Source organism: Antedon mediterranea, chromosome 7 (assembly GCF_964355755.1).
Source record: "Antedon mediterranea chromosome 7, ecAntMedi1.1, whole genome shotgun sequence".
Lineage (NCBI taxonomy): Eukaryota > Metazoa > Echinodermata > Crinoidea > Comatulida > Antedonidae > Antedon > Antedon mediterranea.
This window is the reverse complement of record NC_092676.1, coordinates 19876128-19890353: the sequence shown is the minus strand read 5'-3', so window position 1 is coordinate 19890353 and position 14226 is coordinate 19876128. Positions and strand designations below refer to the sequence as shown.

Below are 14226 nucleotides of genomic sequence, written 5' to 3'. Positions count from 1 at the left end.
TTTTTTCCTCGCATCCGCATGCAAATAGCATTCATCCGCCTTTTTTAATACTGTAATAGTATTAATAACAAATATTATTATTATTTAACATATTTGATTTTAATTAAGTTGATTGTTGTGGTTAGGTTACCATTTTACCATTACATGATTTAGTATGATGATGATGTAATACTGTAACATTAAAAGCTGTACGACTAATAATAATCTATGTATTTAATAATGATGTATGATTTACTCCCAATTAGTTATTGAGGGATTGGTAATTCATCTATCTTTACAACAGTACCCTTATAGCACTGGCAGGGATCGACAGTCTTATACCCTATACAAAGATTTTGTTTTTTGTCAAACCCATAGTGAACATGCATGTTATTTTCTTTTGTAATTTCGACTCACCATTCAAAAAATCTGTCATACTATTCTCTATGTGATATACTGTAAGTATGAATTAACACTCATATTTCTTATTAGAATATGCTATTTGTTTGCATGAAGTGTATACAATGTTTTTGACGTTCAATTAGCACAACGTACAGCATAAATAAACAAACTTTGTACAATTAATTTTTTTGCAATGTGCTCTCTATAATATAGATTGGATAGTACAAGCCCATAGCCAGGATATGGGGTGCTTTTTACCTCAAAATGGGACTGATTTTTTCATGAGCTAGGCTAGTTGGGCCTATTTAGATTGAAAGGGAAAAAGGTCCCCCAGTGACTATGGGCTTGTAGCGAGCATCTTTTGCACTCTAGTTCCCAATCACATTAATCTAATAATTTTATTAGTGTAATGCATTTAGTTAAAAATTAATTGCATTACACTTCATTCATTTATTAAAATTCTCTCTAATTTCTATATTTCAGATTTAGGAAGCAACTTTATATCAATAAGTCAAACTCATTATCTTATCCTGTATCAATAATTTTCTGTGACAAATTTTCAAAAACAACTAAACAATCTTGAAACCAAAAGAATTTAAAAGACAAACAAATTGGCAAATATAAGCGTCAAACAACAATGTCTACACACAAAGTATTTTAAAAATAAGAAAAGCTTTTTGCATATTTTGTTTTTCTAGAGGCCATATAAAAAACAATGAAATGAATATTCATTTAATAAACATTATCTATTAACATGTTAATATTGAATATTATTATACATACCCACCTATTAATCTATGAATAAACATAATAATATTAATATTCATGAAACATTTATTTAAATAGTCAATGAAATTCTATGAATATTAATTCGATTATAAATATTCACCTATTAAACTATGAATAAACATATTAATTATTCATGAACACTGTTAACATTTCCAATGTGATTCATGAATATTATTTATAAATATTCACCTATTAAACCATGAATATTCAATGCCATTCTATGAATATTATGTAAATTATAGATAAATAATCCACTGCTTATGAATATTCAACAGCTATCTTCAGGATGAAGTTGTCATATCATTGTTATTAAAATGCATAGCATTGATTTATACAATAACACATGCAAATCAGATCTATGTATAATTAATATATTTATGAAAAATTATGAATATTCATAAACCTGATTGTAAATTTCTAGTTTGACATTGTATGAGATAATTATTTATATTTTTATCAATATTGCTATAAAACACAACCACTTAATTCACACAAAAACAGTAAGTACATTTCTACATCAAAATATCTTTTTTGCTCAACACGTCGTTAATTTTCTCTGTATATCTTCTAAACTTTGAACCAAAATAAACCAAAACTATGAATATTCATAGACTAGATTTGCAAAGCAAATATTAATTACTTGACAATATAGGCAACGGAAATAAGATAACCTATTTAAGCAGAAAATATATTCAAAATATCCACAATTTATTTAGGAAAATTGGAAATATGAAAGTATTTGGGTAGTGTGCATTTATTGAAAAATATTTGCTTTTTTTCTTATACCAGCGGAAATGGCCGTACACGCATAAAATATACTGTATCTCCTTCATTCTGTACAAAGTAGTCATAAATGTTAAAGTAGTTTGAATTGAATAATATAGGTTGCTAACTTTGAATTTTGGAAACAAACCAGTTGAAAATAGAAAAACCATTGGTCCAGCCTTTATGAAGCATTCTTTTTTTATTTGCCACTTATTTATAAATTTGTAAATATTTTTTTTTTTTAGAATTAAACATTCCGAGAAGTTACAGTATTATCTATTTTTAAATGTGTTTTCTTGAGATTTAGCCAAGAAGAAACTGCATATTTTAACTTTTGTTTTCTTCAAAATATTGTAAAAGTATGTTTATAAAGCTCTGTTACACTTTCAAACTAGTTTGACAAAAAAAGTGTGATGTACCCAAATATGGTAGTAATATGACCAAATATGATAGTTATATGAGATCATCATGTCAATATATGGGCACATCACATTTTTTTGTCACTTAAAGTTTGATAGTGTAGACAGAGCTTAAGAAAACGTTTGTACTAAACTACCATTCCGATTTTAAAATCTTTTATTCAAAGATAAATAAATTCTCTTTTTTTTTTCTGCTGGTGGCATAAACAACTTAATAATCAGTCAAGCAATCATATAAAGATTTATATTCTCAATTCATACTGCCTCCTTTCTTTATTCGTTCCAGACGTTTTCTAAGATCGTCAACGTTCGTGTTCGGTACTTGCGCTTGTGTTGACGACGTTGAACTGCTCGATCCAAGGGTAATCTAAAACAAATAAAAATCCGTAAAATCAGAAATTTAGTAACACAATTTATCACTCAAAAAAACAAAACAAAAAACAAAAAGAAAACACAAAAAACAGCACGAAAACCTTGTTTAAAATTTACAGACAAGACAAAGACAAAAAATCTGGAATAAACTTGTTATTAGAGAGATTTCATTCAAGTTATTTGTTATGTTACTGTCTTACGATTGCCCCAAAACAACCAATTTTGTGACAGTCAAACGATGTCAAAGGTCACAAACTTGGCTTAATTAGATCAGGAAGATGTAAATTATTTATTACTCCCTGATCCTGCTCATCTCAATGAATACACAATACCTAATTGATATTGTATACAACATTCAATTTCTAAATATAATTCTGTATTCACAAAACCTTATCACTTTTGCTTTAATATTTTCACATATTGTTTTACTCCGATAAAGGAAAAATTCTGTAGTTGGTCTATCGATTCCTATTGTGAACTTTCTTATCTTTTGTTAGATACCATGGGAATGTGGCTTTAATAAAGGTAATTTTGCAGTAGGTATTCTTTCTTATGTTTTGGCATTAATTCTCACATTTCTAACTGCAATATTTATAAGTTACACTTCCTAGAAAGGTATACTACTTGTTAAATGGAAACAGAAGTAAAATAATATTTTAGTTATGTCTGATTATATAATAAAATCATTGAGAGGCTTCAAAGTGTACATATGCTTTCATTTTCATCGTAAATTATTCCTAAACTAAAACGATTTTTTAAAAATGTATCACAAGTCAACAGGAAATTCGGGACACCCTTATTAAGGGGACACTTTCCCATGAAACCAACAAGGGCCAATAGATGTTTTAACACTGTGTCCAACCCCTATCCACGCTACATCCCATTAGGGAAACTTTGTTGGGTACAATAGGTGTCCCATTATTAATAGGTTCATTTCAAAATGTGCAAGACAGTTGAAGGAAATTAAATTAACGTAATATAAAAGTAGAAGATAATAGATAACATAAATTAAATATAGGAAGTGAACATTTAAAATGCACCGAGAAGAGGAAGAATAAAAGAAAATTAAAATATAAAAAAAAATTGTAAAAAATAATTACAGCGCAAAGCAGAAGTATATAAAAAAAAGAATAAAATATTTGAAAAAGCAATTAAAAATGTAATGCAACAAAAAAAAAAAAAAAATTCAAATGCAAAAATGAATAGTGCATTCACTTTAAGTCTTGTAATAACATACATAATAATTGGTTTATCAGAATCGTACAGTTATAATAGTAGTAAAAAAGTAAAATCAAATGTGTTATTTATTTCTTCTGCAGGGTATCTTGTCTAATGATACAAGCAATATGGCAAAGACATGTCTCGAACCCATGCCTCTCCTATTGCTAGTCTGATATTCCTTTCCATTAGGTCATACCTCATAGTTTCTCCCTAGAAGGATTTGGCTACCGTAAACTTAATATTTTACGTAAAAGGCATTTTTAAGCTTATAACTATGTTTTACTATTAAATAAGATGAGTACTATTTTATAAAACAAAAAAGAAAATTCAGTTTTTTTCTATATATACTAGAACATTATCTAAAAAATAAAGGATTCCCAGTTATAAATCTATTCACTTTAAAAATACCTCCACCTGATTCAGAGTTCATACAATGTTCTCATAGAGCTAATTCTATGACATTTGTAACCAAAATGTCATGACTTTTCGCTTAAAACATTTTTACATGACAGTTAAAATGTTTATGTCATAGCCAAGCAAAAATGCAAATATTCTTTCATTATATTACAGTGGACCCCACATTTTTTAAGAATGACAGTCAATATGTCAACCCTTATTCAGGGGACGGCCTTATTAAGGAGACAATTTGTTGGATAGCAAAAGAATTTCTACAACTTTTTACTGAAAGCCAGATTTCCCGGCCTAGATAAATAATTTTGTAACATTGCTTGATTTATTAGTTCATCAAAGACCGGTATGAACCCTGAAGGATTTTGGCAAAGTTATTACTGTAATATCTAAAATGTAGTAGCATTTAAGGGAAGACACCCTAAAGCTCTGTCTACACTAGCAAACTAGTTTGACAAAAAAATTTGATGTGGCCAAATATGATAGTGATATACCCAAATAATGGTAGTAATATATCATCGTGTCCATATATGGGCACATCACCTAAAGCTTAACAAGGTACCCTAACTTGAAATCTCTGAACTTGAAAATATAATGTGTACAGTATATGTTATTAAAGCTCTGTCTACACTATCAAACTTTATGTGACAAAAAAATGTGTTGTGCCCATATGGACAAGATGACATCATATCACTACCATATTTGGGCAAATCATACTTTTTTTGTGAAACAAGTTTGATCATGTAGACAGAGCTTATTAAGAGATTCATTCATTACATAACACAGGCAACAGAAGTTCATAGCAAAAGGTTGTATAAATGTAAAAAAAAATATTCTTGCAAAGCTTGATGCAAAAAGAAAAAAAAAGATTTTGGACAGAATTTTCTTACCCTTTGTGGCTGATACAAGTGTGGCATAAGATTACGCTTTCAAATAAACAAAATCATAATTTTAAAATAAAAGATAATATAAAAAAAAGTTGCTAATGCTAAAATAAAGTGCAGTGAAAAGCTTGCATTGTGAAATACTCGGCAAAAAAAAAAGGCTTGCTTTATATCTAAATAAAAATAGAATTTATCATGCATAACTGACTCTCAACGAAAAACTCATAGCACTAAATACACGTAGTTTCAAAGCATGGGTCCCATTAGAGACACAACGCAAGTACGCAACATAGTGATTTGACCAATCACAGGCCATGATTTATTCGAACTGTCGCTTGTCATTGGTCAACTCGTTGCTTTGCGTCTCTAGTGGGAACCAAGCTTTGCAATCTCTGTATAGCTTATGTAGTCCTGTTGACTAGTTCAGTTTCATTCTGTTCCAAGTTGACATAAACAAGCACTTTCTAGGCCGAAGCCAGCATGAAGCAGATGCCTCATCTGAAATTTTCAATTTTTACTATCCACCCCAAATTCCCCATAAAAAATCATCATATTTTTTAATAATTAAAATTAAAGCATCTTTGCCTCGTCTGTTTTTAACCTCTCGCCACAGCCTTGCTTTTTACACAAATATCATAATATAAAACACAGGTATATATATCAACATCTTCTCTGAGTGGCTAGAACATTTGAAAGGGTTGCCATATATTAGCCAACAAACAGAATATGAATGAATATCAACTGGCATCAATTTGTCCAGCTGGAAGGGTTACCCTCTATAAATGAAGTTGAAATAAAATACTTATACTGCTTGTATAATAACTAAAAATGGTCTAGGTTTTGCTACACATGTTATTCTTCAAGTTCATCAGTATAACACATTACAGCAACCAAATGACCACCTACAATTTATATCATTGTTAGTACTGTAGTAATTATAATTTAATTTATTCATAGTATATAAAATAAAACAGAGCCTTGACGGAATTGAAAACAAAAATAAATGCCATTACAGTAGTATAACATACTTGAAACTCCATTAAATGAATCTCAATATATTTATTTTATTTTTATTTTATGTCTTTAGGCAATGTGGCCAAGGATTACCAATAGTGAATTAATCACTGTCCTATCAGATAGGTGGTAATCCCCCTGATACAGGGGCTATTGTGTGAACCAGTTCACCGGGGTAACCCCCTACTCTTTTCGAAAAATGAACTGGCTTCTTTAAAGTACACACAGGTTATAACTGTGTACACTGGACCTACGGTTTATAGTCCTTATCCGAGAAGACTTGTTCCACCACCAGAACTAGGAGTGAGTTGGCCTCGAACCCTTGCCGATGTTGTTGTTGGCTCTTTAGGTACGGTAAACGGCGCCCCTGCCTTAACCGCTCGGCCATATGACTCACTCATTACAGTGGACATCAGGTCAGAGATCAAAACCATACCAAGTACTTATAAAGAACAATAGCTACTTATGCATATATCATAGCGTAGTGGTTACGAAAGGAAATGATATTAAACCTGCTAACAATACATCTATTCAAGGCATTTTCTGCATATTATTTATACAGAATATTAATATAATTGATAAACAGAATATAAAAAATAATAAAAAACCAGGATTTTCTATGTTGATAACTCAAAATTCAAAAGTCTACAAATGAGATTTAATACTGTAAACCTCATCTAAATAATTTCACACTTGTTAATAGGATGCACTAGTCATAGATGTAAAAAACACATCTATAGTATTACCTGGTCTATGACTTCTTCACTCTGATGACTACTAGCTCCACTCTTTAATATAAATTATACATTTACCAATTAAAAGAAAATGCTAAATCAAATTTAGATTACATTAGTAAATAATTTAGTACTGCAATGGGCTATGAAAACAAATATTTAAACACAGGAATAAAACACATAAAGAAAAAACCAACAGAACATTCAATTCTGAATAATTTAAAGGCGATCAATTTATATTAGAGATGACAAACGAACAAATAAATACTTACAGGTGTATCGGATTCTATTGATGATGAACTAACTAACTCTGGTTTGCCTTGTTTAACTGGTGCCGATTCTTGCACTGCCTCGCCACCATTGTCTAGCCCACATCGAGCACGTAGGACTTTGAGACGATCACGCAGTTGTGACGTGGACACATCTTGGTTTGCTGGTGTTCCACCTTCTGATGAACCTTTAAAAAAATGTCCAACAAAATTATTATGATCATGAATAAATCCATACTCAATCAGTTTACATAATCAATACAATTGACTAATCACTTTACATAAGTTTTAAATCAATTAATATAATCAATCAGTAATCAATTAATATAATCAATCAGTAATCAATTAATATAATCAATCAATAATCAATTAATATAATCAATCAGTAATCAATTAATATAATCAATCAATAATCAATTAATATAATCAATCAGTAATCAATTAATATAATCAATCAGTATGATCAAATAATATAATCAATCAATATAATCAATCAATATAATCAGGTGATATAATCAATCAGTATAATCTATTATATAAACTATTATAATCAATTAATATAATTAATATAATCAATAAATCAATTCATATAATCAATTAGTTTAATCACTTAATATAATCAATCAGTTTTATATAATCAATAAATAATAGTCATACTTATACTATCCACACTTGTGACATTGTTTTCTTTACTCCTTTGTTTCTCTGACTGGGCCTTCTCACGTTCTGTAGCGATATTCTTCAGACCTCGTTCAATGTAGCTTTGGAAGAAGGGGGATGTCTTCTTAAGGAAGGGTTCAATATCTACATCTGGGTATTTGCACTTGAAATCAAAGAGCTCAGCTAAGCCCTGTATAAAATATAAGATAAACAAAATATACGTTTTTTCATTGTCAATGTCAATCACAGATAAGAGTGACAATTTTTAAAGACTCCTAGATTTCTATGATAGTTCTAGAGCAAGATTCGTTTTTTTCTTTGTTACTTTGGAATCATAAAAGGAAGACTTCTGCTTGTATTATAGATGATTGGTGACTATATTTTTAGGTAACATGTGTTCTCTTGGACTCGTATTTCAAAACAAATTCGGAGAAGAAAGAATCTGTCAAAAAAAGACTGCAGAAAACAACTACAATAGTGTAAAAAATGAACTGCAATGCAAATACATTTTAAAAGCTAAAATCAATATACAATATTGCAATAATTAAAAAAATAAAAAAATAAGATATTGGATTCATGTATTTTTCAAATACTGTAATGTTATCCAGACAAACTGTGCTACTTTGAATGTATATATCAGTGATATTTAAAGTAAAAACTTCACTATCAAAAATCAGATGTCAAAAAGCACACAAAAAATCCATCTATCAAGCAATTGCAAGCTGTGTGATAAGTTATGGAAAAAATGACAGAATATGGAATGTTTAAATTGCAGACTTTCTTATCTTACAAAAATATGAAGCATGTAATAAAAATCAACGTAGCTGACATGATAGGCAACAATGACATAAGAAAACTGTTTGGGAGAGACTTTATGTTCTGTCCTGTTTCTTTCTAAATCTGAAACTATAGTATTTCTTCTTGCTAAACCCACACACCCACAAAGGGTTTTTCAATCTATTACTGATGGTAAATTGTACTTCAGTACTATTAAGGGGTACTTTACTATTTAGAACTAATTAACGCCCGTATTCTTAAACCGGATTTTAGTCGTAGTTCGAAGTTCGACTTGAAAAAGTCGTAGTTCGAGCTATTACTTCAAATTCGATTAAAAAACGAAGTAGTCGAAGTTTGCAGTTCGACTTAATGAAGTCGAGCTTTTAGTCGAGTTGCACACGTCTGGGTAAACAAAGGCTATACATTGGCCAATGACAAGAGAGTATTTGAGGAGCAGACGAAATTTTGCGCATTGATATCACTTTCCATTTCTTACAACACTTTTTACGCATCAGGACTATATACATGAAAAATAATTTTAATCGTTAATTATTAGAACAATATCAGTATTAATTTAACAGTGAAGTATATTTGATTAACAACAAATAAAATCTTCAAAATATATTTAGGAACCATGGCGGTACGGTAACTTTTATATTTTCTAGGCCCCCAACAAAGTATGATCGCCACGAACCACGCACTTCATAGCGTGACAAGAAAGCGCTAGGCCCCCTAAACATTCCATCGCGTGGTGAATTGCCGCATCTCCCATTGTCGCTATGGCGTGACGTGGCTCAAGTCGGACTTGCGCGAAGAAAATAATGTAATTTGTATACAGTTGTAAATAAAGATGATTTTCATTATTATAACTTATACCAATGTATATTTAATTAAGCTAATATAAATATAGATATTTCATTCTTCAATATCTGGCCAATATAACAACTCAATGACTGTTACGTTTTTTATAAACATCGTTTAAAAACTATTTAGTCGACCATTTAGCCTGCCCCCTCCAGGACTAAAAAAATCAATCAAAATCCGTCTCGATTTAGTCGAAGTTGGCCTGATTTAGTCGGTGATTTAGTTGAAGTTCGGTTTATGAATTAAAATGACATCATTTTTTTAGTTTTAGCTCGAACTACGACTAAAGTCCGGTTTAAGAATACGGGCGTAACTAATAGATGTAGAGAGACTAACTTAATCACGACTTGTGAAATGAATTTCACTACTATGGTAAATACATTTAATGGAAAATAAACTGTATGTATTGTCACTGTAGAGCAATGTGGGGCCTTAAATGGGCACCCTTTTAAACAGCACATTCCTGGCTTTCACTCAGGAAGTATTCTATGACACAATAGTAGTAGGTAGACAGTTCATAGCAGACACTAAATAACACTATAATAATAATACTTGACAAATAGATGCACTAGTAAAAATATTAACCGCATTATTTTACCTTTTGTAATTCATCACTTTGTTCAATATAATTTGCATTCTTTAACAAAAAATACAAACAAGATAAAAACTATTTCTCAAAGGAAACTATTACAAAATGTGCCAGCTGAACAGTTGGGAGTTTCCAGGGAGAATAGACAATTGAGCCCAAGACGATGGGCACAATTTTTAAGCCATTTTTTTGGAAAAGACTATTTAGAGGGTTAGATTCTGTGTATTTCAAGTGCTTTATAAGAAGTATGGTTAAAATACACTGAATAAACAAAATAAAAAAGATTTGTACTTTTACTGGAAACTGATTGCGTATATTTAAACATACCTTTTGTTTTTAAAAGACATATAAATATTAAATAAAGCATTATTTAAATCATACCTCTCTGGTGTTCTCCTTGGAACCAATTCTTTTGAATATTTCTGCAAGTATATCATTGGTTCGAGCTGATGCTCTTCTGGGAGATGCTAATTTACTAGACGACGAAGACTAAGAAAGCAAAAAAATATAATAGTTTGTCAAATGTCATGGTTCAATGACCAATTTAATTGTTATTGTTTAATCATATTTATGGTTTGGAAATATACAATTAAAAGTGTTCAAGTTTTATATATACAAACACACTATGCCTATTGATTTTCAAGAAAATCAATACATTGATCAGTAGAAGTCACAACATTGTAATGAATTCTAAAGTTTTCTGTATCTTCAATGGGCCAAATACTAAATAACAAATCTTCTGTTGCATGAAATATTTAATAGTGAAACTAAATAAGGCTAAAGCTAAACTGAAATTAAATAAACATTATTTATTAATGTTACAATTTTACTGTGAATGGACTAAATGCTCACATGACTCCGTGTTTCTTGGACTGAACCATTAATGTGATCGCCTCCAACTGACTTGCGATTGTTCTTCACAATCTTCTTTAAGTAGAGTTCGACTTCTGAATTTTTGTCATTAATCAAAACAAGATTATTCAAAACCTGTGTAAAGATACAAATATTATCGATGAATACAAAATCATAAATTTATCCTCTCCTCACCATCACCTCTACCATTCACTATCACCTTCATCACCAAACCCCATAATAACCACATCACCATCACTACCATCATCACCAACACCATATTAACCACATCACTACTACCATCATCACCATAATAACCACATCACAACCGCCACCACGAACATTGTCATTACCACCAACATCAGCACCACAACCACCAACAACATACCTTAGCACCAAGAATCTTGGCTAAGGAGTGTAGAATAGTTTTAATGGTTCTAAGTGGAGTGTCGTTGGTTCTCTCCTTCCAGACGGCACTTGGGAAAGCCTTCAGGAATACATGTAGCGACAGTAACAGCCGCTCTACGTTGATATCATGGATAATCTCTGGCATTGATCTGACCATTCTCCATAAACACTAAATAAAAGAATAAATCCATCATAAAATTAGATATCAAATGTGTAACACGAAATTGTTATGCTTCGGGAGCGATAAGTTCAAAGGGCATATTGATATTATACATATTTTGCCAGTGAGTTTGTTATATTTAATTCTCTTTATGCCCAACATAGCTACCGCCATATATAATAAATATGTATAATAATATAGATTTAAGCTCTATCTACACTATCAAACTAGTTTGACAACAAAGTGTGATATGCCCAAATATGGGCATATATGGGTAAAATCACATAAAGTTTGATAGTGTAGACAGATTTAGACTGCACTGCACTATACTAAAGTATAGGCTAATAGCACAGGTTACTCACTTTCATAATAAGTTGTACAAATTTTTGTGAACTACTTTCTTGAGCAACATATTCTTGGAGAAGTTTTAATAATGCGCTGAAAATAGAAATAAAAATATCCTTTAAATAAAAAATATGTATGTATTATAGTAGATCTTTCAACAAATTATAATGCATGCAATACATAATGTACTGAAAGCAAAGCAACAAGATGTGTACAGCTGTCAAATATTTATTTAAAAAATAATTGAAATAAAAAATATTATATAACACCTATATAAATTCCTGTCATTTGATTGGACGAATGTGGGTCACATGGCGTGCAATAGTACGCACTATTCAACGATCGTTAAATAGTACCTTTTGAAACATTTTTGTGTACGAAAAAAAAAACGTCTCGCGGATGAAAAAAAATCTAGTACACAAATTATCCTATGATATGGCTATGTACTGTGAAATACAACAGCGCCACCTGTCGTCTGGTCTCAGTTTCATTTGTAAACACCACAGCGAGATATGCAACAGCAGCAGATATTTGTGTACGATTTGGACATTATGTACTAATTTCATTCAAAAAGGCATTTAAATTAGCTTTAGATCGTTTTTAGGATTTTGATTAATTAATGGGGACATCCCTACAAGACGTGGAATTGTTGGAAAAACCATAATTAGCTTAGATAAGTTCCAATTGTCTGTCGAAGTTTTGCCTTTCAGCCAAGCTAGTACTAGGCTACTAGGTCTAGCCTAGGCCATGCTAGTATTAGGCTAGGCCTAGCCTAGGCGTTTTAGCCTTGCTAGGCCTAGGATTGTTTGGTCGTTTGTTGACATAATTAACACAAAAGTAGGTGTTTTTACGAAATCCATATAAATATAACATTTAATATAACATTATTAAAAACCAAATGTTACTGTTTTTAATCAAATGTGTGTGAATGAAATGTAGTAAGCTTTGGCTAGGGCTACCTTTTATTTGATTCAAATAACTAGAATTTATTTAGATGTTATATAAAACAAATAATGAATGTTTTGTATTCGTGTAATGGTACAAATAATGGCACTTGGTGAATGATGAAAGGTTATATCAACTCGGCTTTGCCTCGTTGATATAACCTTTCATCATTCACCTCGTGCCATTATTTGTACCATTGCACTCATAAACATTCATTATTTGTATACTGTACCACATGCTATTGGTTGGGTCACTCTGATCAAGCACTTTGACCATCAACATGTTAATTGACCGAATCACCTGTGGACCTTCCTCAAACGATTCTAATCTGTTGTCTATGAGGACGGTGATAAGGCCATTGACCAGGTCACAGAGCACGTCCTTTGATGCTTTGGTTGCAAGCATCCTATTTTGGAACAGCTGAGAACAAAGATTTAATATTAGTTATAGCTGTAAAACTCTGTCTACACTATCACTGTGTGAAAAAAAATGTGATGTGCCCATATATGGACACGATGATGTCATACCACTACCATAGTTGGGTATACCATTACCATATTTGGGCACATCACACTTATTTTTGTCAAACAGAGTTTAAGTAAATATACTTTTTTAAAAATCAGTCAATGAGTATAAAATAGTTAGATTCATTTTTTCACTATTAAGCAAAGCTAAATTAGGTGTAGATGTTATTACCCCATGACAATTTGCTGGCCCTTACAACAACAAAAAAAAAACAAAATTTGGTGCTAAATTTAAATATACTACTCTATTGAACACATGTTAGATGACTTTTACAGGTTTTTATAATTTTAGTATTATTATTAATTGAGCTTTAATAAATGGTTTATACAGAAATAAAGTAATGTTATTTACAGTAGTTAAAACTACTGTATACACAAATAGAGTAATGGACGATAGACAAATCAAGTAGTAATACACATTATTAAAAAACAATGTATTATCCTCACCGACATAAGGAGTGCCACTAAACACCTATACATTCTAATGACATCTTTTGATGTGTTTTCATCTGACATGTACTTGCTAAATGCCATTCGCAGCTGTAGTGATGTTGTAACTACTAATTGGTCAACATGATCGGTGAGTACTTTACAACGATCTGAATCTTGTAATGCCTCATCCAACTGTTATGTGACAAAAAAAATGTAAATTGAATGCCATTTAACAAAAGATATAAAGGTAAAGGTGAGTCCTGTGATTGTGGGGAATGAGTTTTTAGGAAATCATTGTACCAGGTCTCGATATTGTGTACTTTATTCACAAGTAGAAATTCAATAGTATACCAAAAGAAGTGCTTGTCAGTTTGGTAACCATTTAAATGTACAGTACATATGCCAGACAACATT

General features: G+C 30.9%; 1 protein-coding gene across 6 annotated transcripts in view; it reads right to left on the bottom strand.

Moving 5' to 3' along the window:
• Positions 1 to 9: 9 nt before the first annotated feature.
• Positions 10 to 14226, bottom strand: part of LOC140054939 (cytoskeleton-associated protein 5-like) — a 44051-nt gene continuing 29834 nt past the window's right edge. For 3 of the 6 annotated variants that reach the window (XM_072100072.1, XM_072100079.1, XM_072100075.1), the window contains 11 exons: positions 13828 to 14004; positions 13089 to 13276; positions 11929 to 12004; positions 11387 to 11575; positions 10999 to 11133; positions 10528 to 10635; positions 7914 to 8106; positions 7260 to 7444; positions 7000 to 7041; positions 5246 to 5281; positions 10 to 2721 (listed from right to left, as the gene is read on the bottom strand). In XM_072100072.1, the coding sequence (XP_071956173.1) occupies positions 2605 to 2721; positions 5246 to 5281; positions 7000 to 7041; positions 7260 to 7444; positions 7914 to 8106; positions 10528 to 10635; positions 10999 to 11133; positions 11387 to 11575; positions 11929 to 12004; positions 13089 to 13276; positions 13828 to 14004 (1446 nt within the window). In that variant the 3' untranslated portion in view covers positions 10 to 2604. The remainder of the gene's footprint in view (positions 2722 to 5245; positions 5282 to 6999; positions 7042 to 7259; positions 7445 to 7913; positions 8107 to 10527; positions 10636 to 10998; positions 11134 to 11386; positions 11576 to 11928; positions 12005 to 13088; positions 13277 to 13827; positions 14005 to 14226) is intronic. The other 3 variants (XM_072100076.1, XM_072100077.1, XM_072100078.1) reach the window with 3 other exon arrangements.